This window comes from Oncorhynchus clarkii, chromosome 27, assembly GCF_045791955.1.
Source record: "Oncorhynchus clarkii lewisi isolate Uvic-CL-2024 chromosome 27, UVic_Ocla_1.0, whole genome shotgun sequence".
NCBI lineage: Eukaryota > Metazoa > Chordata > Actinopteri > Salmoniformes > Salmonidae > Oncorhynchus > Oncorhynchus clarkii.
In genome coordinates this window covers 34,250,240-34,271,853 of record NC_092173.1, presented here as the reverse complement: position 1 = coordinate 34,271,853, position 21,614 = coordinate 34,250,240, and the positions used below count along the sequence as shown (strand labels likewise).

Genomic DNA, 21,614 nt, shown 5'->3' with positions numbered 1-21,614 from the left:
CTCCCTTTCTGTCTACTGGTCTGACAAATATGGGCAGACACACACCAGCAACTACAAGCACGGACACACGCACAAATACACACACACACACACCTGTGCAGTGGTCTGCCCAGGAACAGCAGGCTCAGTAGTATTGGCATGGAGGCATCATCAGTCCGACAGAGAATGCTCTCTCTCTCTCTATATTTTAAAGGGCTTTAGTGTCATGGGAAACATATGTTTACATTGCCAAAGCAAGTGAAATAGATAAAGAACAAAAGTGAAATAAACAATTTAAAAAATTGTTTATCACAAAAGTTGTATTTACAATGGTATTTGTTCTTCAATGGTTGCCCTTTTCTTGTGGCAACAGGTCACAAACCTTGCTGCTGTGATGACACACGGTGGTATTTCATCCAATAGATATGGGAGTTTTTTAAAATTGGATGTTTTCAAATTCTTTGTGGGTCTGTGTAATTTGAAGGAAATATGTGTCTCTAATATGGTCATACATTTGGCAGGAGGTTCGGAAGTGCAGCTCAGTTTCCAACTCATGTTGTGGTCAGTGAGCACATAGCCTGTCTTCTCTTGAGAGCCAGGTCTGCCTACGGCGACCTTTCTTAATAGCAAGGCTATGCTCACTGAGTCTGTACATAGTCAAAGCTTTCCTTAATTTTGGGTCAGTCACAGTGGTCAGGTATTGTTTAGGGCCAAATAGCATTCTAGTTTGCTGAGATATTTTGTTAATTCTTTCCAATGTGTTAAGTAATTATCTTTTTGCTCTCTCTCTCTCTCTCTCTCTCTCTCTCTCTCTCTCTCTCTCTCTCTCTCTCTCAGGATAGCCATTCAATTTCTTCTCTTCCTTTCTCCCCTCTCATCCCCTTTCGTTCTCCCCTCTTCTCCTCCTCTATTTTCCTCTTCTCTTCCTCTCTTTCTCCAGGCTGTTAGTGTGGGGAAACATGTCAAAGGCTACCATTACATCTTGGCCAACCTGGTAAGTCTGTGTGTGGCTTCTTAGTGCATCCCAATAGTCTAAAGTGGTTTCATTTCCTTGTCTGCTCCCCTCCTGCTCTCCTTCGTCTCTGCTAACATGAACCAACTGAGCAAGTGAAAACAAATACCCCTGTCCCCATCCACATGACATGTTTTTTTAGATTAGTGCAGATGAAAGAGAGGAGACGAGGAGAAGAGAGGAAGGGGGAAGGTTGTGGTATGTACAGAGGGGTTCAGGCAGGTGGCTGTGGTTTACCTTGTCCCTGAGGAAAATGTGAGTCAATTCTGAGCCAGACAGACAGAACCATGCCTTTGTGAGGAGAATGGTTTGAAGGCACTTCAGACAGTGCATTCCCTTTCTCTCTCTGTCCCCCACTCTCCCTCTCTCTCTCCCTCCCTCCCTCCCTCCCTCTCTCCCTCTCTCTCTCCCTCCCTCCCTCCCTCTCTCCCTCTCTCTCTCCCTCTCTCCGTCCCCCACTCTCTCTCTCTCCGTCCCCCGCTCTCTCTCTCTCCGTCCCCTGCTCTCTCTCTCTCCGTCCCCCACTCTCTCTCTCCGTCCCCCGCTCTCTCTCTCTCCGTCCCCCACTCTCTCTCTCCGTCCCCCGCTCTCTCTCTCTCCGTCCCCTGCTCTCTCTCTCTCCGTCCCCCACTCTCTCTCTCTCTGTCCCCCACTCTCTCTCTCTCCGTCCCCCGCTCTCTCTCTCTCCGTCCCCCACTCTCTCTCTCTCCGTCCCCCACTCTCTCTCTCTCCGTCCCCCACTCTCTCTCTCTCCGTCCCCCACTCTCTCTCTCTCCATCCCCCACTCTCCCTCCCTCTCTCCCTCTCTCCGTCCCCCACTCTCTCTCTCTCCGTCCCCCGCTCTCTCTCTCTCCGTCCCCCACTCTCTCTCTCTCCGTCCCCCACTCTCTCTCTCTCCGTCCCCCGCTCTCTCTCTCTCTCTCCGTCCCCCACTCTCTCTCTCTCCGTCCCCCACTCTCTCTCTCTCCGTCCCCCACTCTCTCTCTCTCCGTCCCCCACTCTCTCTCTCTCCGTCCCCCACTCTCTCTCTCTCCGTCCCCCGCTCTCTCTCTCTCCGTCCCCCACTCTCTCTCTCTCCGTCCCCCACTCTCTCTCTCTCTCCGTCCCCCTCTCTCTCTCTCTCCGTCCCCCACTCTCTCTCTCTCCGTCCCCCGCTCTCTCTCTCTCCGTCCCCCACTATCTCTCTCTCCGTTCCCCGCTCTCTCTCTCTCCGTTCCCCACTCTCTCTCTCTCCGTCCCCCACTCTCCCTCCCTCTCTCCCTCTCTCTCTCCCTCTCTCCGTCCCCCACTCTCTCTCTCTCCGTCCCCCGCTCTCTCTCTCTCCGTCCCCCACTCTCTCTCTCTCCGTCCCCCACTCTCTCTCTCTCCGTCCCCCGCTCTCTCTCTCTGTCCCCCACTCTCTCTCTCTCCGTCCCCCACTCTCTCTCTCTCCGTCCCCCACTCTCCCTCCCTCTCTCCCTCTCTCTCTCTCCGTCCCCCACTCTCTCTCTCTCCGTCCCCCACTCTCCCTCCCTCTCTCCCTCTCTCTCTCTCCGTCCCCCACTCTCTCTCTCTCCGTCCCCCACTCTCCCTCCCTCTCTCCCTCTCTCTCTCTCCGTCCCCCACTCTCTCTCTCCGTCCCCCACTCTCTCTCTCTCCGTCCCCCGCTATCTCTCTCTCCGTCCCCCACTCTCTCTCTCTCCGTCCCCCACTCTCTCTCTCTCCGTCCCCCACTCTCTCTCTCTCCATCCCCCACTCTCCCTCCCTCTCGCCCTCTCTCCGTCCCCCACTCTCTCTCTCTCCGTCCCCCGCTCTCTCTCTCTCCGTCCCCCACTCTCTCTCTCTCCGTCCCCCACTCTCTCTCTCTCTGTCCCCCGCTCTCTCTCTCTCTCTCCGTCCCCCACTCTCTCTCTCTCCGTCCCCCACTCTCTCTCTCTCCGTCCCCCACTCTCTCTCTCTCCGTCCCCCACTCTCTCTCTCTCCGTCCCCCACTCTCTCTCTCTCCGTCCCCCGCTCTCTCTCTCTCCGTCCCCCACTCTCTCTCTCTCCGTCCCCCACTCTCTCTCTCTCTGTCCCCCGCTCTCTCTCTCTCTCTCCGTCCCCCACTCTCTCTCTCTCCGTCCCCCACTCTCTCTCTCTCCGTCCCCCACTCTCTCTCTCTCCGTCCCCCGCTCTCTCTCTCTCCGTCCCCCACTCTCTCTCTCTCCGTCCCCCACTCTCTCTCTCTCTCCGTCCCCCGCTCTCTCTCTCTCCGTCCCCCACTCTCTCTCCGTCCCCCGCTCTCTCTCTCTCCGTCCCCCACTATCTCTCTCTCCGTTCCCCGCTCTCTCTCTCTCCGTCCCCCACTCTCTCTCTCTCCGTCCCCCACTCTCCCTCCCTCTCTCCCTCTCTCTCTCCCTCTCTCCGTCCCCCACTCTCTCTCTCTCCGTCCCCCGCTCTCTCTCTCTCCGTCCCCCACTCTCTCTCTCTCCGTCCCCCACTCTCTCTCTCTCCGTCCCCCGCTCTCTCTCTCTGTCCCCCACTCTCTCTCTCTCCGTCCCCCACTCTCTCTCTCTCCGTCCCCCGCTCTCTCTCTCTCCGTCCCCCACTCTCTCTCTCTCCGTCCCCCACTCTCTCTCTCTCCGTCCCCCACTCTCTCTCTCTCCGTCCCCCGCTCTCTCTCTCTCCGTCCCCCACTCTCTCTCTCTCCGTCCCCCGCTCTCTCTCTCTCCGTCCCCCGCTCTCTCTCTCTCCGTCCCCCACTCTCTCTCTCTCCGTCCCCCGCTCTCTCTCTCTCCGTCCCCCACTCTCTCTCTCTCCGTCCCCCGCTCTCTCTCTCTCCGTCCCCCACTCTCTCTCTCTCCGTCCCCCACTCTCCCTCCCTCTCTCCCTCTCTCTCTCTCCGTCCCCCACTCTCTCTCTCTCCGTCCCCCACTCTCCCTCCCTCTCTCCCTCTCTCTCTCTCCGTCCCCCACTCTCTCTCTCTCCGTCCCCCACTCTCCCTCACTCTCTCCCTCTCTCTCTCTCCGTCCCCCACTCTCTCTCTCCGTCCCCCACTCTCTCTCTCTCCGTCCCCCGCTCTCTCTCTCTCCGTCCCCCACTCTCTCTCTCTCCGTCCCCCACTCTCTCTCTCTCTGTCCCCCGCTCTCTCTCTCTCTCTCCGTCCCCCACTCTCTCTCTCTCCGTCCCCCACTCTCTCTCTCTCCGTCCCCCACTCTCTCTCTCTCCGTCCCCCACTCTCTCTCTCTCCGTCCCCCACTCTCTCTCTCTCCGTCCCCCGCTCTCTCTCTCTCCGTCCCCCACTCTCTCTCTCTCCGTCCCCCACTCTCTCTCTCTCTCCGTCCCCCGCTCTCTCTCTCTCCGTCCCCCACTCTCTCTCCGTCCCCCGCTCTCTCTCTCTCCGTCCCCCACTATCTCTCTCTCCGTTCCCCGCTCTCTCTCTCTCCGTCCCCCACTCTCTCTCTCTCCGTCCCCCACTCTCCCTCCCTCTCTCCCTCTCTCTCTCCCTCTCTCCGTCCCCCACTCTCTCTCTCTCCGTCCCCCGCTCTCTCTCTCTCCGTCCCCCACTCTCTCTCTCTCCGTCCCCCACTCTCTCTCTCTCCGTCCCCCGCTCTCTCTCTCTGTCCCCCACTCTCTCTCTCTCCGTCCCCCACTCTCTCTCTCTCCGTCCCCCACTCTCTCTCTCTCCGTCCCCCGCTCTCTCTCTCTGTCCCCCACTCTCTCTCTCTCCGTCCCCCACTCTCTCTCTCTCCGTCCCCCGCTCTCTCTCTCTCCGTCCCCCACTCTCTCTCTCTCCGTCCCCCACTCTCCCTCCCTCTCTCCCTCTCTCTCTCTCCGTCCCCCACTCTCTCTCTCTCCGTCCCCCACTCTCCCTCCCTCTCTCCCTCTCTCTCTCTCCGTCCCCCACTCTCTCTCTCCGTCCCCCACTCTCTCTCTCTCCGTCCCCCGCTATCTCTCTCTCCGTCCCCCACTCTCTCTCTCTCCGTCCCCCACTCTCTCTCTCTCCGTCCCCCACTCTCTCTCTCTCCATCCCCCACTCTCCCTCCCTCTCGCCCTCTCTCCGTCCCCCACTCTCTCTCTCTCCGTCCCCCGCTCTCTCTCTCTCCGTCCCCCACTCTCTCTCTCTCCGTCCCCCACTCTCTCTCTCTCTGTCCCCCGCTCTCTCTCTCTCTCCGTCCCCCACTCTCTCTCTCTCCGTCCCCCACTCTCTCTCTCTCCGTCCCCCACTCTCTCTCTCTCCGTCCCCCACTCTCTCTCTCTCCGTCCCCCACTCTCTCTCTCTCCGTCCCCCGCTCTCTCTCTCTCCGTCCCCCACTCTCTCTCTCTCCGTCCCCCACTCTCTCTCTCTCTGTCCCCCGCTCTCTCTCTCTCTCTCCGTCCCCCACTCTCTCTCTCTCCGTCCCCCACTCTCTCTCTCTCCGTCCCCCACTCTCTCTCTCTCCGTCCCCCACTCTCTCTCTCTCCGTCCCCCACTCTCTCTCTCTCCGTCCCCCGCTCTCTCTCTCTCCGTCCCCCACTCTCTCTCTCTCCGTCCCCCACTCTCTCTCTCTCTCCGTCCCCCGCTCTCTCTCTCTCCGTCCCCCACTCTCTCTCCGTCCCCCGCTCTCTCTCTCTCCGTCCCCCACTATCTCTCTCTCCGTTCCCCGCTCTCTCTCTCTCCGTCCCCCACTCTCTCTCTCTCCGTCCCCCACTCTCCCTCCCTCTCTCCCTCTCTCTCTCCCTCTCTCCGTCCCCCACTCTCTCTCTCTCCGTCCCCCGCTCTCTCTCTCTCCGTCCCCCACTCTCTCTCTCTCCGTCCCCCACTCTCTCTCTCTCCGTCCCCCGCTCTCTCTCTCTGTCCCCCACTCTCTCTCTCTCCGTCCCCCACTCTCTCTCTCTCCGTCCCCCGCTCTCTCTCTCTCCGTCCCCCACTCTCTCTCTCTCCGTCCCCCACTCTCTCTCTCTCCGTCCCCCACTCTCTCTCTCTCCGTCCCCCGCTCTCTCTCTCTCCGTCCCCCACTCTCTCTCTCTCCGTCCCCCGCTCTCTCTCTCTCCGTCCCCCGCTCTCTCTCTCTCCGTCCCCCACTCTCTCTCTCTCCGTCCCCCGCTCTCTCTCTCTCCGTCCCCCACTCTCTCTCTCTCCGTCCCCCCCTCTCTCTCTCTCCGTCCCCCACTCTCTCTCTCTCCGTCCCCCACTCTCCCTCCCTCTCTCCCTCTCTCTCTCTCCGTCCCCCACTCTCTCTCTCTCCGTCCCCCACTCTCCCTCCCTCTCTCCCTCTCTCTCTCTCTCTCCGTCCCCCACTCTCTCTCTCCGTCCCCCGCTCTCTCTCTCTCCGTCCCCCACTCTCTCTCTCTCCGTCCCCCGCTCTCTCTCTCTCCGTCCCCCACTCTCTCTCTCTCTGTCCCCCGCTCTCTCTCTCTCTCTCCGTCCCCCACTCTCTCTCTCTCCGTCCCCCGCTCTCTCTCTCTCCGTCCCCCACTCTCTCTCTCTCCGTCCCCCGCTCTCTCTCTCTCCGTCCCCCACTCTCTCTCTCTCCGTCCCCCACTCTCTCTCTCTCCGTCCCCCACTCTCTCTCTCTCCGTCCCCCACTCTCCCTCCCTCTCTCCCTCTCTCTCTCTCCGTCCCCCACTCTCTCTCTCTCCGTCCCCCACTCTCCCTCCCTCTCTCCCTCTCTCTCTCTCCGTCCCCCACTCTCTCTCTCTCCGTCCCCCACTCTCCCTCCCTCTCTCCCTCTCTCTCTCTCCGTCCCCCACTCTCTCTCTCCGTCCCCCACTCTCCCTCCCTCTCTCCCTCTCTCTCTCTCTCTCCGTCCCCCACTCTCTCTCTCTCCGTCCCCCGCTATCTCTCTCTCCGTCCCCCACTCTCTCTCTCCGTCCCCCACTCTCTCTCTCTCCGTCCCCCACTCTCTCTCTCTCCGTCCCCCACTCTCTCTCTCTCCGTCCCCCGCTCTCTCTCTCTCCGTCCCCCACTCTCTCTCTCTCCGTCCCCCACTCTCTCTCTCTCCGTCCCCCGCTCTCTCTCTCTTCGTCCCCCACTCTCTCTCTCTTCGTCCCCCGCTCTCTCTCTCTCCGTCCCCCACTCTCTCTCTCTCCGTCCCCCACTCTCTCTCTCTCCGTCCCCCACTCTCTCTCTCTCCGTCCCCCGCTCTCTCTCTCTCCGTCCCCCACTCTCTCTCTCTCCGTCCCCCGCTCTCTCTCTCTCCGTCCCCCGCACTCTCTCTCTCCGTCCCCCTCTCTCCCTCCCTCTCTCCCTCTCTCTCTCTCCGTCCCCCACTCTCTCTCTCTCCGTCCCCCACTCTCCCTCCCTCTCTCCCTCTCTCTCTCTCCGTCCCCCACTCTCTCTCTCTCCGTCCCCCACTCTCCCTCCCTCTCTCCCTCTCTCTCTCCGTCCCCCACTCTCTCTCTCTCCGTCCCCCACTCTCCCTCCCTCTCTCCCTCTCTCTCTCTCCGTCCCCCACTCTCTCTCTCCGTCCCCCACTCTCCCTCCCTCTCTCCCTCTCTCTCTCTCTCTCCGTCCCCCACTCTCTCTCTCTCCGTCCCCCGCTATCTCTCTCTCCGTCCCCCACTCTCTCTCTCTCCGTCCCCCACTCTCTCTCTCTCCGTCCCCCACTCTCTCTCTCTCCGTCCCCCACTCTCTCTCTCTCCGTCCCCCGCTCTCTCTCTCTCCGTCCCCCACTCTCTCTCTCTCCGTCCCCCACTCTCTCTATCTCCGTCCCCCGCTCTCTCTCTCTTCGTCCCCCACTCTCTCTCTCTTCGTCCCCCGCTCTCTCTCTCTCCGTCCCCCACTCTCTCTCTCTCCGTCCCCCACTCTCTCTCTCTCCGTCCCCCACTCTCTCTCTCTCCGTCCCCCGCTCTCTCTCTCTCCGTCCCCCACTCTCTCTCTCTCCGTCCCCCGCTCTCTCTCTCTCCGTCCCCCGCACTCTCTCTCTCCGTCCCCCTCTCTCCCTCCCTCTCTCCCTCTCTCTCTCTCCGTCCCCCACTCTCTCTCCGTCCCCCGCTCTCTCTCTCTCCGTCCCCCACTATCTCTCTCTCCGTTCCCCGCTCTCTCTCTCTCCGTCCCCCACTCTCTCTCTCTCCGTCCCCCACTCTCCCTCCCTCTCTCCCTCTCTCTCTCCCTCTCTCCGTCCCCCACTCTCTCTCTCTCCGTCCCCCGCTCTCTCTCTCTCCGTCCCCCACTCTCTCTCTCTCCGTCCCCCACTCTCTCTCTCTCCGTCCCCCGCTCTCTCTCTCTGTCCCCCACTCTCTCTCTCTCCGTCCCCCACTCTCTCTCTCTCCGTCCCCCACTCTCTCTCTCTCCGTCCCCCGCTCTCTCTCTCTGTCCCCCACTCTCTCTCTCTCCGTCCCCCACTCTCTCTCTCTCCGTCCCCCGCTCTCTCTCTCTCCGTCCCCCACTCTCTCTCTCTCCGTCCCCCACTCTCCCTCCCTCTCTCCCTCTCTCTCTCTCCGTCCCCCACTCTCTCTCTCTCCGTCCCCCACTCTCCCTCCCTCTCTCCCTCTCTCTCTCTCCGTCCCCCACTCTCTCTCTCCGTCCCCCACTCTCTCTCTCTCCGTCCCCCGCTATCTCTCTCTCCGTCCCCCACTCTCTCTCTCTCCGTCCCCCACTCTCTCTCTCTCCGTCCCCCACTCTCTCTCTCTCCATCCCCCACTCTCCCTCCCTCTCGCCCTCTCTCCGTCCCCCACTCTCTCTCTCTCCGTCCCCCACTCTCCCTCCCTCTCTCCCTCTCTCTCTCTCCGTCCCCCACTCTCTCTCCCTCTCTCCCTCTCTCTCTCTCTCTCCGTCCCCCACTCTCTCTCTCTCCGTCCCCCACTCTCCCTCCCTCTCTCCCTCTCTCTCTCTCCGTCCCCCACTCTCTCTCTCTCCGTCCCCCACTCTCCCTCCCTCTCTCCCTCTCTCTCTCTCCGTCCCCCACTCTCTCTCTCTCCGTCCCCCACTCTCCCTCCCTCTCTCCCTCTCTCTCTCCGTCCCCCACTCTCTCTCTCTCCGTCCCCCACTCTCCCTCCCTCTCTCCCTCTCTCTCTCTCCGTCCCCCACTCTCTCTCTCCGTCCCCCACTCTCCCTCCCTCTCTCCCTCTCTCTCTCTCTCTCCGTCCCCCACTCTCTCTCTCTCCGTCCCCCGCTATCTCTCTCTCCGTCCCCCACTCTCTCTCTCTCCGTCCCCCACTCTCTCTCTCTCCGTCCCCCACTCTCTCTCTCTCCGTCCCCCACTCTCTCTCTCTCCGTCCCCCGCTCTCTCTCTCTCCGTCCCCCACTCTCTCTCTCTCCGTCCCCCACTCTCTCTATCTCCGTCCCCCGCTCTCTCTCTCTTCGTCCCCCACTCTCTCTCTCTTCGTCCCCCGCTCTCTCTCTCTCCGTCCCCCACTCTCTCTCTCTCCGTCCCCCACTCTCTCTCTCTCCGTCCCCCACTCTCTCTCTCTCCGTCCCCCGCTCTCTCTCTCTCCGTCCCCCACTCTCTCTCTCTCCGTCCCCCGCTCTCTCTCTCTCCGTCCCCCGCACTCTCTCTCTCCGTCCCCCTCTCTCCCTCCCTCTCTCCCTCTCTCTCTCTCCGTCCCCCACTCTCTCTCTCTCCGTCCCCCACTCTCCCTCCCTCTCTCCCTCTCTCTCTCTCCGTCCCCCACTCTCTCTCTCTCCGTCCCCCACTCTCTCCTCCCTCTCCCCCTCTCTCTCTCCGTCCCCCACTCTCTCTCTCCGTCCCCCACTCTCTCTCTCTCCGTCCCTCACTCTCTCTCTCTCCGTCCCCCACTCTCCCTCCCTCTCTCCCTCTCTCTCTCTCCGTCCCCCACTCTCTCTCTCTCCGTCCCCCACTCTCCCTCCCTCTCTCCCTCTCTCTCTCTCCGTCCCCCACTCTCTCTCTCTCCGTCCCCCACTCTCCCTCCCTCTCTCCCTCTCTCTCTCTCCGTCCCCCACTCTCTCTCTCCGTCCCCCACTCTCCCTCCCTCTCTCCCTCTCTCTCTCTCTCTCCGTCCCCCACTCTCTCTCTCTCCGTCCCCCGCTATCTCTCTCTCCGTCCCCCACTCTCTCTCTCTCCGTCCCCCACTCTCTCTCTCTCCGTCCCCCACTCTCTCTCTCTCCGTCCCCCACTCTCTCTCTCTCTGTCCCCCGTCCCCCACCGTCCCCCACTCTCCCTCCCTCTCTCCCTCTCTCTCTCTCCGTCCCCCACTCTCTCTCTCTCCGTCCCCCACTCTCCCTCCCTCTCTCCCTCTCTCTCTCTCCGTCCCCCACTCTCTCTCTCCGTCCCCCACTCTCCCTCCCTCTCTCCCCCTCTCTCTCTCTCCGTCCCCCACTCTATCTCTCTCTCCGTCTCCGTCCCCCCTCCCTCTCTCCCTCTCTCTCTCTCCGTCCCCCACTCTCTCTCTCTCCGTCCCCCACTCTCCCTCCCTCTCTCCCTCTCTCTCTCCGTCCCCCACTCTCTCTCTCTCCGTCCCCCACTCTCTCTCTCTCCGTCCCTCACTCTCTCTCTCTCCGTCCCCCACTCTCCCTCCCTCTCTCCCTCTCTCTCTCTCCGTCCCCCACTCTCTCTCTCTCCGTCCCCCACTCTCCCTCCCTCTCTCCCTCTCTCTCTCTCCGTCCCCCACTCTCTCTCTCTCCGTCCCCCACTCTCCCTCCCTCTCTCCCTCTCTCTCTCTCCGTCCCCCACTCTCTCTCTCCATCCCCCACTCTCCCTCCCTCTCTCCCTCTCTCTCTCTCTCTCCGTCCCCCACTCTCTCTCTCTCCGTCCCCCGCTATCTCTCTCTCCGTCCCCCACTCTCTCTCTCTCCGTCCCCCACTCTCTCTCTCTCCGTCCCCCACTCTCTCTCTCTCCGTCCCCCACTCTCTCTCTCTCTGTCCCCCGCTCTCTCTCTCTCTCTCCGTCCCCCACTCTCTCTCTCTCCGTCCCCCGCTCTCTCTCTCTCCGTCCCCCACTCTCTCTCTCTCCGTCCCCCACTCTCTCTCTCTCCGTCCCTCACTCTCTCTCTCTCCGTCCCCCACTCTCCCTCCCTCTCTCCCTCTCTCTCTCTCCGTCCCCCACTCTCTCTCTCTCCGTCCCCCACTCTCCCTCCCTCTCTCCCTCTCTCTCTCTCCGTCCCCCACTCTCTCTCTCTCCGTCCCCCACTCTCCCTCCCTCTCTCCCTCTCTCTCTCTCCGTCCCCCACTCTCTCTCTCCGTCCCCCACTCTCCCTCCCTCTCTCCCTCTCTCTCTCTCTCTCCGTCCCCCACTCTCTCTCTCTCCGTCCCCCGCTATCTCTCTCTCCGTCCCCCACTCTCTCTCTCTCCGTCCCCCACTCTCTCTCTCTCCGTCCCCCACTCTCTCTCTCTCCGTCCCCCACTCTCTCTCTCTGTCCCCCGCTCTCTCTCTCTCTCTCCGTCCCCCACTCACTCTCTCTCCGTCCCCCACTCTCTCTCTCTCCGTCCCCCACTCTCTCTCTCTCCGTCCCCCACTCTCTCTCTCTCCGTCCCCCACTCTCTCTCTCTCCGTCCCCCGCTCTCTCTCTCTCCGTCCCCCACTCTCTCTCTCTCCGTCCCCCACTCTCTCTCTCTCTGTCCCCCGCTCTCTCTCTCTCTCTCCGTCCCCCACTCTTTCTCTCTCCGTCCCCCACTCTCTCTCTCTCCGTCCCCCACTCTCTCTCTCTCCGTCCCCCACTCTCTCTCTCTCCGTCCCCCACTCTCTCTCTCTCCGTCCCCCGCTCTCTCTCTCTCCGTCCCCCACTCTCTCTCTCTCCGTCCCCCACTCTCTCTCTCTCTCCGTCCCCTGCTCTCTCTCTCTCCGTCCCCCACTCTCTCTCTCTCCGTCCCCCGCTCTCTCTCTCTCCGTCCCCCACTATCTCTCTCTCCGTTCCCCGCTCTCTCTCTCTCCGTCCCCCACTCTCTCTCTCTCCGTCCCCCACTCTCCCTCCCTCTCTCCCTCTCTCTCTCCCTCTCTCCGTCCCCCACTCTCTCTCTCTCCGTCCCCCGCTCTCTCTCTCTCCATCCCCCACTCTCTCTCTCTCCGTCCCCCACTCTCTCTCTCTCCGTCCCCCGCTCTCTCTCTCTGTCCCCCACTCTCTCTCTCTCCGTCCCCCACTCTCTCTCTCTCCGTCCCCCGCTCTCTCTCTCTCCGTCCCCCACTCTCTCTCTCTCCGTCCCCCACTCTCTCTCTCTCCGTCCCCCACTCTCTCTCTCTCCGTCCCCCGCTCTCTCTCTCTCCGTCCCCCACTCTCTCTCTCTCCGTCCCCCACTCTCTCTCTCTCCGTCCCTCACTCTCTCTCTCTCCGTCCCCCACTCTCCCTCCCTCTCTCCCTCTCTCTCTCTCCGTCCCCCACTCTCTCTCTCTCCGTCCCCCACTCTCCCTCCCTCTCTCCCTCTCTCTCTCTCCGTCCCCCACTCTCTCTCTCTCCGTCCCCCACTCTCCCTCCCTCTCTCCCTCTCTCTCTCTCCGTCCCCCACTCTCTCTCTCCGTCCCCCACTCTCCCTCCCTCTCTCCCTCTCTCTCTCTCTCTCCGTCCCCCACTCTCTCTCTCTCCGTCCCCCGCTATCTCTCTCTCCGTCCCCCACTTTCTCTCTCTCCGTCCCCCACTCTCTCTCTCTCCGTCCCCCACTCTCTCTCTCTCCGTCCCCCACTCTCTCTCTCTCTGTCCCCCGCTCTCTCTCTCTCTCTCCGTCCCCCACTCTCTCTCTCTCCGTCCCCCACTCTCTCTCTCTCCGTCCCCCACTCTCTCTCTCTCCGTCCCCCGCTCTCTCTCTCTCCGTCCCCCACTCTCTCTCTCTCCGTCCCCCACTCTCTCTCTCTCTCCGTCCCCTGCTCTCTCTCTCTCCGTCCCCCACTCTCTCTCTCTCCGTCCCCCGCTCTCTCTCTCTCCGTCCCCCACTATCTCTCTCTCCGTTCCCCGCTCTCTCTCTCTCCGTCCCCCACTCTCTCTCTCTCCGTCCCCCACTCTCCCTCCCTCTCTCCCTCTCTCTCTCCCTCTCTCCGTCCCCCACTCTCTCTCTCTCCGTCCCCCGCTCTCTCTCTCTCCATCCCCCACTCTCTCTCTCTCCGTCCCCCACTCTCTCTCTCTCCGTCCCCCGCTCTCTCTCTCTGTCCCCCACTCTCTCTCTCTCCGTCCCCCACTCTCTCTCTCTCCGTCCCCCGCTCTCTCTCTCTCCGTCCCCCACTCTCTCTCTCTCCGTCCCCCACTCTCTCTCTCTCCGTCCCCCACTCTCTCTCTCTCCGTCCCCCGCTCTCTCTCTCTCCGTCCCCCACTCTCTCTCTCTCCGTCCCCCACTCTCTCTCTCTCCGTCCCTCACTCTCTCTCTCTCCGTCCCCCACTCTCCCTCCCTCTCTCCCTCTCTCTCTCTCCGTCCCCCACTCTCTCTCTCTCCGTCCCCCACTCTCCCTCCCTCTCTCCCTCTCTCTCTCTCCGTCCCCCACTCTCTCTCTCTCCGTCCCCCACTCTCCCTCCCTCTCTCCCTCTCTCTCTCTCCGTCCCCCACTCTCTCTCTCCGTCCCCCACTCTCCCTCCCTCTCTCCCTCTCTCTCTCTCTCTCCGTCCCCCACTCTCTCTCTCTCCGTCCCCCGCTATCTCTCTCTCCGTCCCCCACTCTCTCTCTCTCCGTCCCCCACTCTCTCTCTCTCCGTCCCCCACTCTCTCTCTCTCCGTCCCCCACTCTCTCTCTCTCTGTCCCCCGCTCTCTCTCTCTCTCTCCGTCCCCCACTCTCTCTCTCTCCGTCCCCCACTCTCTCTCTCTCCGTCCCCCACTCTCTCTCTCTCCGTCCCCCACTCTCTCTCTCTCCGTCCCCCACTCTCTCTCTCTCCGTCCCCCGCTCTCTCTCTCTCCGTCCCCCACTCTCTCTCTCTCCGTCCCCCACTCTCTCTCTCTCTGTCCCCCGCTCTCTCTCTCTCTCTCCGTCCCCCACTCTTTCTCTCTCCGTCCCCCACTCTCTCTCTCTCCGTCCCCCACTCTCTCTCTCTCCGTCCCCCACTCTCTCTCTCTCCGTCCCCCACTCTCTCTCTCTCCGTCCCCCGCTCTCTCTCTCTCCGTCCCCCACTCTCTCTCTCTCCGTCCCCCACTCTCTCTCTCTCTCCGTCCCCCGCTCTCTCTCTCTCCGTCCCCCACTCTCTCTCTCTCCGTCCCCCGCTCTCTCTCTCTCCGTCCCCCACTATCTCTCTCTCCGTTCCCCGCTCTCTCTCTCTCCGTCCCCCACTCTCTCTCTCTCCGTCCCCCACTCTCCCTCCCTCTCTCCCTCTCTCTCTCCCTCTCTCCGTCCCCCACTCTCTCTCTCTCCGTCCCCCGCTCTCTCTCTCTACGTCACCCACTCTCTCTCTCTCCGTCCCCCTCTCTCTCTCTCTCCGTCCCCCGCTCTCTCTCTCTGTCCCCCACTCTCTCTCTCTCCGTCCCCCACTCTCTCTCTCTCCGTCCCCCGCTCTCTCTCTCTCCGTCCCCCACTCTCTCTCTCTCCGTCCCCCACTCTCTCTCTCTCCATCCCCCACTCTCTCTATCTCCGTCCCCCGCTCTCTCTCTCTCCGTCCCCCACTCTCTCTCTCTCCGTCACCCACTCTCTCTCTCTCCGTCCCCCGCTCTCTCTCTCTCCGTCCCCCACTCTCTCTCTCTCCGTCCCCCACTCTCCCTCCCTCTCTCCCTCTCTCTCTCTCCGTCCCCCACTCTCTCTCTCTCCGTCCCCCGCTCTCTCTCTCTCCGTCCCCCACTCTCTCTCTCTCCGTCCCCCACTCTCCCTCCCTCTCTCCCTCTCTCTCTCTCCGTCCCCCACTCTCTCTCTCTCCGTCCCCCACTCTCCCTCCCTCTCTCCCTCTCTCTCTCTCCGTCCCCCACTCTCTCTCTCTTCGTCCCCCGCTCTCTCTCTCTCCGTCCCCCACTCTCTCTCTCTCCGTCCCCCACTCTCTCTCTCTCCGTCCCCCACTCTCTCTCTCTCCGTCCCCCGCTCTCTCTCTCTCCGTCCCCCACTCTCTCTCTCTCCGTCCCCCACTCTCTCTCTCTCCGTCCCTCACTCTCTCTCTCTCCGTCCCCCACTCTCCCTCCCTCTCTCCCTCTCTCTCTCTCCGTCCCCCACTCTCTCTCTCTCCGTCCCCCACTCTCCCTCCCTCTCTCCCTCTCTCTCTCTCCGTCCCCCACTCTCTCTCTCTCCGTCCCCCACTCTCCCTCCCTCTCTCCCTCTCTCTCTCTCCGTCCCCCACTCTCTCTCTCCGTCCCCCACTCTCCCTCCCTCTCTCCCTCTCTCTCTCTCTCTCCGTCCCCCACTCTCTCTCTCTCCGTCCCCCGCTATCTCTCTCTCCGTCCCCCACTCTCTCTCTCTCCGTCCCCCACTCTCTCTCTCTCCGTCCCCCACTCTCTCTCTCTCCGTCCCCCACTCTCTCTCTCTCCGTCCCCCACTCTCTCTCTCTCCGTCCCCCGCTCTCTCTCTCTCCGTCCCCCACTCTCTCTCTCTCCGTCCCCCACTCTCTCTCTCTCCGTCCCCCGCTCTCTCTCTCTTCGTCCCCCACTCTCTCTCTCTTCGTCCCCCGCTCTCTCTCTCTCCGTCCCCCACTCTCTCTCTCTCCGTCCCCCACTCTCTCTCTCTCCGTCCCCCACTCTCTCTCTCTCCGTCCCCCGCTCTCTCTCTCTCCGTCCCCCGCTCTCTCTCTCTCCGTCCCCCACTCTCTCTCTCTCCGTCCCCCGCTCTCTCTCTCTCCGTCCCCCGCACTCTCTCTCTCCGTCCCCCTCTCTCCCTCCCTCTCTCCCTCTCTCTCTCTCCGTCCCCCACTCTCTCTCTCTCCGTCCCCCACTCTCCCTCCCTCTCTCCCTCTCTCTCTCTCCGTCCCCCACTCTCTCTCTCTCCGTCCCCCACTCTCCCTCCCTCTCTCCCTCTCTCTCTCCGTCCCCCACTCTCTCTCTCTCCGTCCCCCACTCTCCCTCCCTCTCTCCCTCACTCTCTCTCTCTCCGTCCCCCACTCTCTCTCTCTCCGTCCCCCGCTCTCTCTCTCTCCGTCCCCCACTCTCTCTCTCTCCGTCCCCCGCTCTCTCTCTCTCCGTCCCCCGCTCTCTCTCTCTCCGTCCCCCACTCTCTCTCTCTCCGTCCCCCGCTCTCTCTCTCTCCGTCCCCCGCTCTCTCTCTCTCCGTCCCCCACTCTCTCTCTCTCCATCCCCCGCTCTCTCTATCTCCGTCCCCCGCTCTCTCTCTCTCCGTCCCCCACTCTCTCTCTCTCCGTCCCCCACTCTCTCTCTCTCCGTCCCCCACTCTCCCTCCCTCTCTCCCTCTCTCTCTCTCCGTCCCCCACTCTCTCTCTCTCCGTCCCCCGCTCTCTCTCTCTCCGTCCCCCACTCTCTCTCTCTCCGTCCCCCACTCTCCCTCCCTCTCTCCCTCTCTCTCTCTCCGTCCCCCACTCTCTCTCTCTCCGTCCCCCACTCTCCCTCCCTCTCTCCCTCTCTCTCTCTCCGTCCCCCACTCTCTCTCTCTTCGTCCCCCGCTCTCTCTCTCTCCGTCCCCCACTCTCTCTCTCTCCGTCCCCCACTCTCTCTCTCTCCGTCCCCCACTCTCTCTCTCTCCGTCCCCCGCTCTCTCTCTCTCCGTCCCCCACTCTCTCTCTCTCCGTCCCCCGCTCTCTCTCTCTCCATCCCCCGCTCTCTCTCTCTCCGTCCCCCTCTCTCCCTCCCTCTCTCCCTCTCTCTCTCTCCGTCCCCCACTCTCTCTCTCTCCGTCCCCCACTCTCCCTCCCTCTCTCCCTCTCTCTCTCTCCGTCCCCCACTCTCTCTCTCTCCGTCCCCCACTCTCCCTCCCTCTCTCCCTCTCTCTCTCTCCGTCCCCCACTCTCTCTCTCTCCGTCCCCCGCTCTCTCTCTCTCTCCGTCCCCCACTCTCTCTCTCTCCGTCCCCCACTCTCCCTCCCTCTCTCCCTCTCTCTCTCTCCGTCCCCCACTCTCTCTCTCTCCGTCCCCCACTCTCCCTCCCTCTCTCCCTCTCTCTCTCTCCGTCCCCCACTCTCTCTCTCTTCGTCCCCCGCTCTCTCTCTCTCCGTCCCCCACTCTCTCTCTCTCCGTCCCCCACTCTCTCTCTCTCCGTCCCCCACTCTCTCTCTCGCCGTCCCCCGCTCTCTCTCTCTCCGTCCCCCACTCTCTCTCTCTCCGTCCCCCGCTCTCTCTCTCTCCATCCCCCGCTCTCTCTCTCTCCGTCCCCCTCTCTCCCTCCCTCTCTCCCTCTCTCTCTCTCCGTCCCCCACTCTCTCTCTCTCCGTCCCCCACTCTCCCTCCCTCTCTCCCTCTCTCTCTCTCCGTCCCCCACTCTCTCTCTCTCCGTCCCCCACTCTCCCTCCCTCTCTCCCTCTCTCTCTCCGTCCCCCACTCTCTCTCTCTCCGTCCCCCACTCTCTCTCTCTCCGTCCCCCACTCTCCCTCCCTCTCTCCCTCACTCTCTCTCTCTCCGTCCCCCCCTCTCTCTCTCTCCGTCCCCCGCTCTCTCTCTCTCCGTCCCCCACTCTCTCTCTCTCCGTCCCCCACTCTCTCTCTCTCCGTCCCCCACTCTCTCTCTCTCCGTCCCCCACTCTCTCTCTCTCCGTCCCCCACTCTCTCTCTCTCCGTCCCCCACTCTCTCTCTCTCCGTCCCCCGCTCTCTCTCTCTCCGTCCCCCACTCTCTCTCTCTCCGTCCCCCACTCTCTCTCTCTCCGTCCCCCGCTCTCTCTCTCTTCGTCCCCCACTCTCTCTCTCTTCGTCCCCCGCTCTCTCTCTCTCCGTCCCCCACTCTCTCTCTCTCCGTCCCCCACTCTCTCTCTCTCCGTCCCCCACTCTCTCTCTCTCCGTCCCCCGCTCTCTCTCTCTCCGTCCCCCGCTCTCTCTCTCTCCGTCCCCCACTCTCTCTCTCTCCGTCCCCCGCTCTCTCTCTCTCCGTCCCCCGCACTCTCTCTCTCCGTCCCCCTCTCTCCCTCCCTCTCTCCCTCTCTCTCTCTCCGTCCCCCACTCTCTCTCTCTCCGTCCCCCACTCTCCCTCCCTCTCTCCCTCTCTCTCTCTCCGTCCCCCACTCTCTCTCTCTCCGTCCCCCACTCTCCCTCCCTCTCTCCCTCTCTCTCTCCGTCCCCCACTCTCTCTCTCTCCGTCCCCCACTCTCCCTCCCTCTCTCCCTCACTCTCTCTCTCTCCGTCCCCCACTCTCTCTCTCTCCGTCCCCCGCTCTCTCTCTCTCCGTCCCCCACTCTCTCTCTCTCCGTCCCCCGCTCTCTCTCTCTCCGTCCCCCGCTCTCTCTCTCTCCGTCCCCCACTCTCTCTCTCTCCGTCCCCCGCTCTCTCTCTCTCCGTCCCCCGCTCTCTCTCTCTCCGTCCCCCACTCTCTCTCTCTCCATCCCCCGCTCTCTCTATCTCCGTCCCCCGCTCTCTCTCTCTCCGTCCCCCACTCTCTCTCTCTCCGTCCCCCACTCTCTCTCTCTCCGTCCCCCACTCTCCCTCCCTCTCTCCCTCTCTCTCTCTCCGTCCCCCACTCTCTCTCTCTCCGTCCCCCGCTCTCTCTCTCTCCGTCCCCCACTCTCTCTCTCTCCGTCCCCCACTCTCCCTCCCTCTCTCCCTCTCTCTCTCTCCGTCCCCCACTCTCTCTCTCTCCGTCCCCCACTCTCCCTCCCTCTCTCCCTCTCTCTCTCTCCGTCCCCCACTCTCTCTCTCTTCGTCCCCCGCTCTCTCTCTCTCCGTCCCCCACTCTCTCTCTCTCCGTCCCCCACTCTCTCTCTCTCCGTCCCCCACTCTCTCTCTCTCCGTCCCCCGCTCTCTCTCTCTCCGTCCCCCACTCTCTCTCTCTCCGTCCCCCGCTCTCTCTCTCTCCATCCCCCGCTCTCTCTCTCTCCGTCCCCCTCTCTCCCTCCCTCTCTCCCTCTCTCTCTCTCCGTCCCCCACTCTCTCTCTCTCCGTCCCCCACTCTCCCTCCCTCTCTCCCTCTCTCTCTCTCCGTCCCCCACTCTCTCTCTCCGTCCCCCACTCTCCCTCCCTCTCACCCTCTCTCTCTCTCCGTCACCCACTCTCTCTCTCTCCGTCCCCCGCTCTCTCTCTCTCCGTCCCCCACTCTCTCTCTCTCCGTCCCCCACTCTCCCTCCCTCTCTCCCTCTCTCTCTCTCCGTCCCCCACTCTCTCTCTCTCCGTCCCCCTCTCTCCCTCCCTCTCTCCCTCTCTCTCTCTCCGTCCCCCACTCTCTCTCTCTCCGTCCCCCACTCTCTCTCTCTCCGTCCCCCACTCTCTCTCTCGCCGTCCCCCGCTCTCTCTCTCTCCGTCCCCCACTCTCTCTCTCTCCGTCCCCCGCTCTCTCTCTCTCCATCCCCCGCTCTCTCTCTCTCCGTCCCCCTCTCTCCCTCCCTCTCTCCCTCTCTCTCTCTCCGTCCCCCACTCTCTCTCTCTCCGTCCCCCACTCTCCCTCCCTCTCTCCCTCTCTCTCTCTCCGTCCCCCACTCTCTCTCTCTCCGTCCCCCACTCTCCCTCCCTCTCTCCCTCTCTCTCTCCGTCCCCCACTCTCTCTCTCTCCGTCCCCCACTCTCTCTCTCTCCGTCCCCCACTCTCCCTCCCTCTCTCCCTCACTCTCTCTCTCTCCGTCCCCCACTCTCTCTCTCTCCGTCCCCCGCTCTCTCTCTCTCCGTCCCCCACTCTCTCTCTCTCCGTCCCCCGCTCTCTCTCTCTCCGTCCCCCGCTCTCTCTCTCTCCGTCACCCACTCTCTCTCTCTCCGTCCCCCGCTCTCTCTCTCTCCGTCCCCCGCTCTCTCTCTCTCCGTCCCCCACTCTCTCTCTCTCCATCCCCCACTCTCTCTATCTCCGTCCCCCGCTCTCTCTCTCTCCGTCCCCCACTCTCTCTCTCTCCGTCACCCACTCTCTCTCTCTCCGTCCCCCGCTCTCTCTCTCTCCGTCCCCCACTCTCTCTCTCTCCGTCCCCCACTCTCCCTCCCTCTCTCCCTCTCTCTCTCTCCGTCCCCCACTCTCTCTCTCCGTCCCCCACTCTCCCTCCCTCTCTCCCTCTCTCTCTCTCTCTCCGTCCCCCACTCTCTCTCTCTCCGTCCCCCGCTATCTCTCTCTCCGTCCCCCACTCTCTCTCTCTCCGTCCCCCACTCTTTCTCTCTCCGTCCCCCACTCTCTCTCTCTCCGTCCCCCGCTCTCTCTCCGTCCCCCGCTCTCTCTCTCTTCGTCCCCCGCTCTCTCTCTCTCCGTCCCCCACTCTCTCTCTCTCCGTCCCCCACTCTCTCTCTCTCCGTCCCCCACTCTCTCTCTCTCCGTCCCCCGCTCTCTCTCTCTCCGTCCCCCACTCTCTCTCTCTCCGTCCCCCACTCTTTCTCTCTCCGTCCCCCACTCTCTCTCTCTCCGTCCCCCACTCTCCCTCCCTCTCTCCCTCTCTCTCTCTCCGTCCCCCACTCTCTCTCTCTCCGTCCCCCACTCTCCCTCCCTCTCTCCCTCTCTCTCTCTCCGTCCCCCACTCTCTCTCTCTCCGTCCCCCACTCTCCCTCCCTCTCTCCCTCTCTCTCTCTCCGTCCCCCACTCTCTCTCTCCGTCCCCCACTCTCCCTCCCTCTCTCCCTCTCTCTCTCTCTCTCCGTCCCCCACTCTCTCTCTCTCCGTCCCCCGCTATCTCTCTCTCCGTCCCCCACTCTCTCTCTCTCCGTCCCCCACTCTCTCTCTCTCCGTCCCCCACTCTCTCTCTCTCCGTCCCCCACTCTCTCTCTCTCCGTCCCCCACTCTCTCTCTCTCCGTCCCCCGCTCTCTCTCTCTCCGTCCCCCACTCTCTCTCTCTCCGTCCCCCACTCTCTCTCTCTCCGTCCCCCGCTCTCTCTCTCTCCGTCCCCCACTCTCTCTCTCTCCGTCCCCCACTCTCTCTCTCTCCGTCCCCCGCTCTCTCTCTCTCCGTCCCCCACTCTCTCTCTCTCCGTCCCCCGCTCTCTCTCTCTCCGTCCCCCGCACTCTCTCTCTCCGTCCCCCTCTCTCCCTCCCTCTCTCCCTCTCTCTCTCTCCGTCCCCCACTCTCTCTCTCTCCGTCCCCCACTCTCCCTCCCTGTCCCCCACTCTCTCTCTCTCCGTCCCCCGCTCTCTCTCTCTCCGTCCCCCACTCTCTCTCTCTCCGTCCCCCACTCTCCCTCCCTCTCTCCCTCTCTCTCTCTCCGTCCCCCACTCTCTCTCTCTTCGTCCCCCGCTCTCTCTCTCTCCGTCCCCCACTCTCTCTCTCTCCGTCCCCCCCTCTCTCTCTCTCCGTCCCCCACTCTCTCTCTCTCCGTCCCCGGCTCTCTCTCTCTCCGTCCCCCACTCTCTCTCTCTCCGTCCCCCGCTCTCTCTCTATCCATCCCCCGCTCTCTCTCTCTCCGTCCCCCTCTCTCCCTCCCTCTCTCCCTCTCTCTCTCTCCGTCCCCCACTCTCTCTCTCTCCGTCCCCCACTCTCCCTCCCTCTCTCCCTCTCTCTCTCTCCGTCCCCCACTCTCTCTCTCTCCGTCCCCCACTCTCCCTCCCTCTCTCCCTCTCTCTCTCCGTCCCCCACTCTCTCTCTCTCCGTCCCCCACTCTCTCTCTCTCCGTCCCCCACTCTCCCTCCCTCTCTCCCTCACTCTCTCTCTCTCCGTCCCCCACTCTCTCTCTCTCCGTCCCCCGCTCTCTCTCTCTCCGTCCCCCACTCTCTCTCTCTCCGTCCCCCGCTCTCTCTCTCTCGGTCCCCCGCTCTCTCTCTCTCCGTCCCCCACTCTCTCTCTCTCCGTCCCCCGCTCTCTCTCTCTCCGTCCCCCGCTCTCTCTCTCTCCGTCCCCCACTCTCTCTCTCTCCATCCCC

General features: G+C 63.2%; 1 protein-coding gene across 1 annotated transcript in view; it reads left to right on the top strand.

The window, feature by feature from the left end:
• LOC139385398 (glutamate receptor 4-like) overlaps positions 1–21,614 on the top strand; it is a 240,726-nt gene that overhangs the window by 70,562 nt on the left and 148,550 nt on the right. Inside the window, exon 6 of the mRNA XM_071130462.1 lies at positions 920–973. Within this exon, the coding sequence (XP_070986563.1) occupies positions 920–973 (54 nt within the window). The remainder of the gene's footprint in view (positions 1–919; positions 974–21,614) is intronic.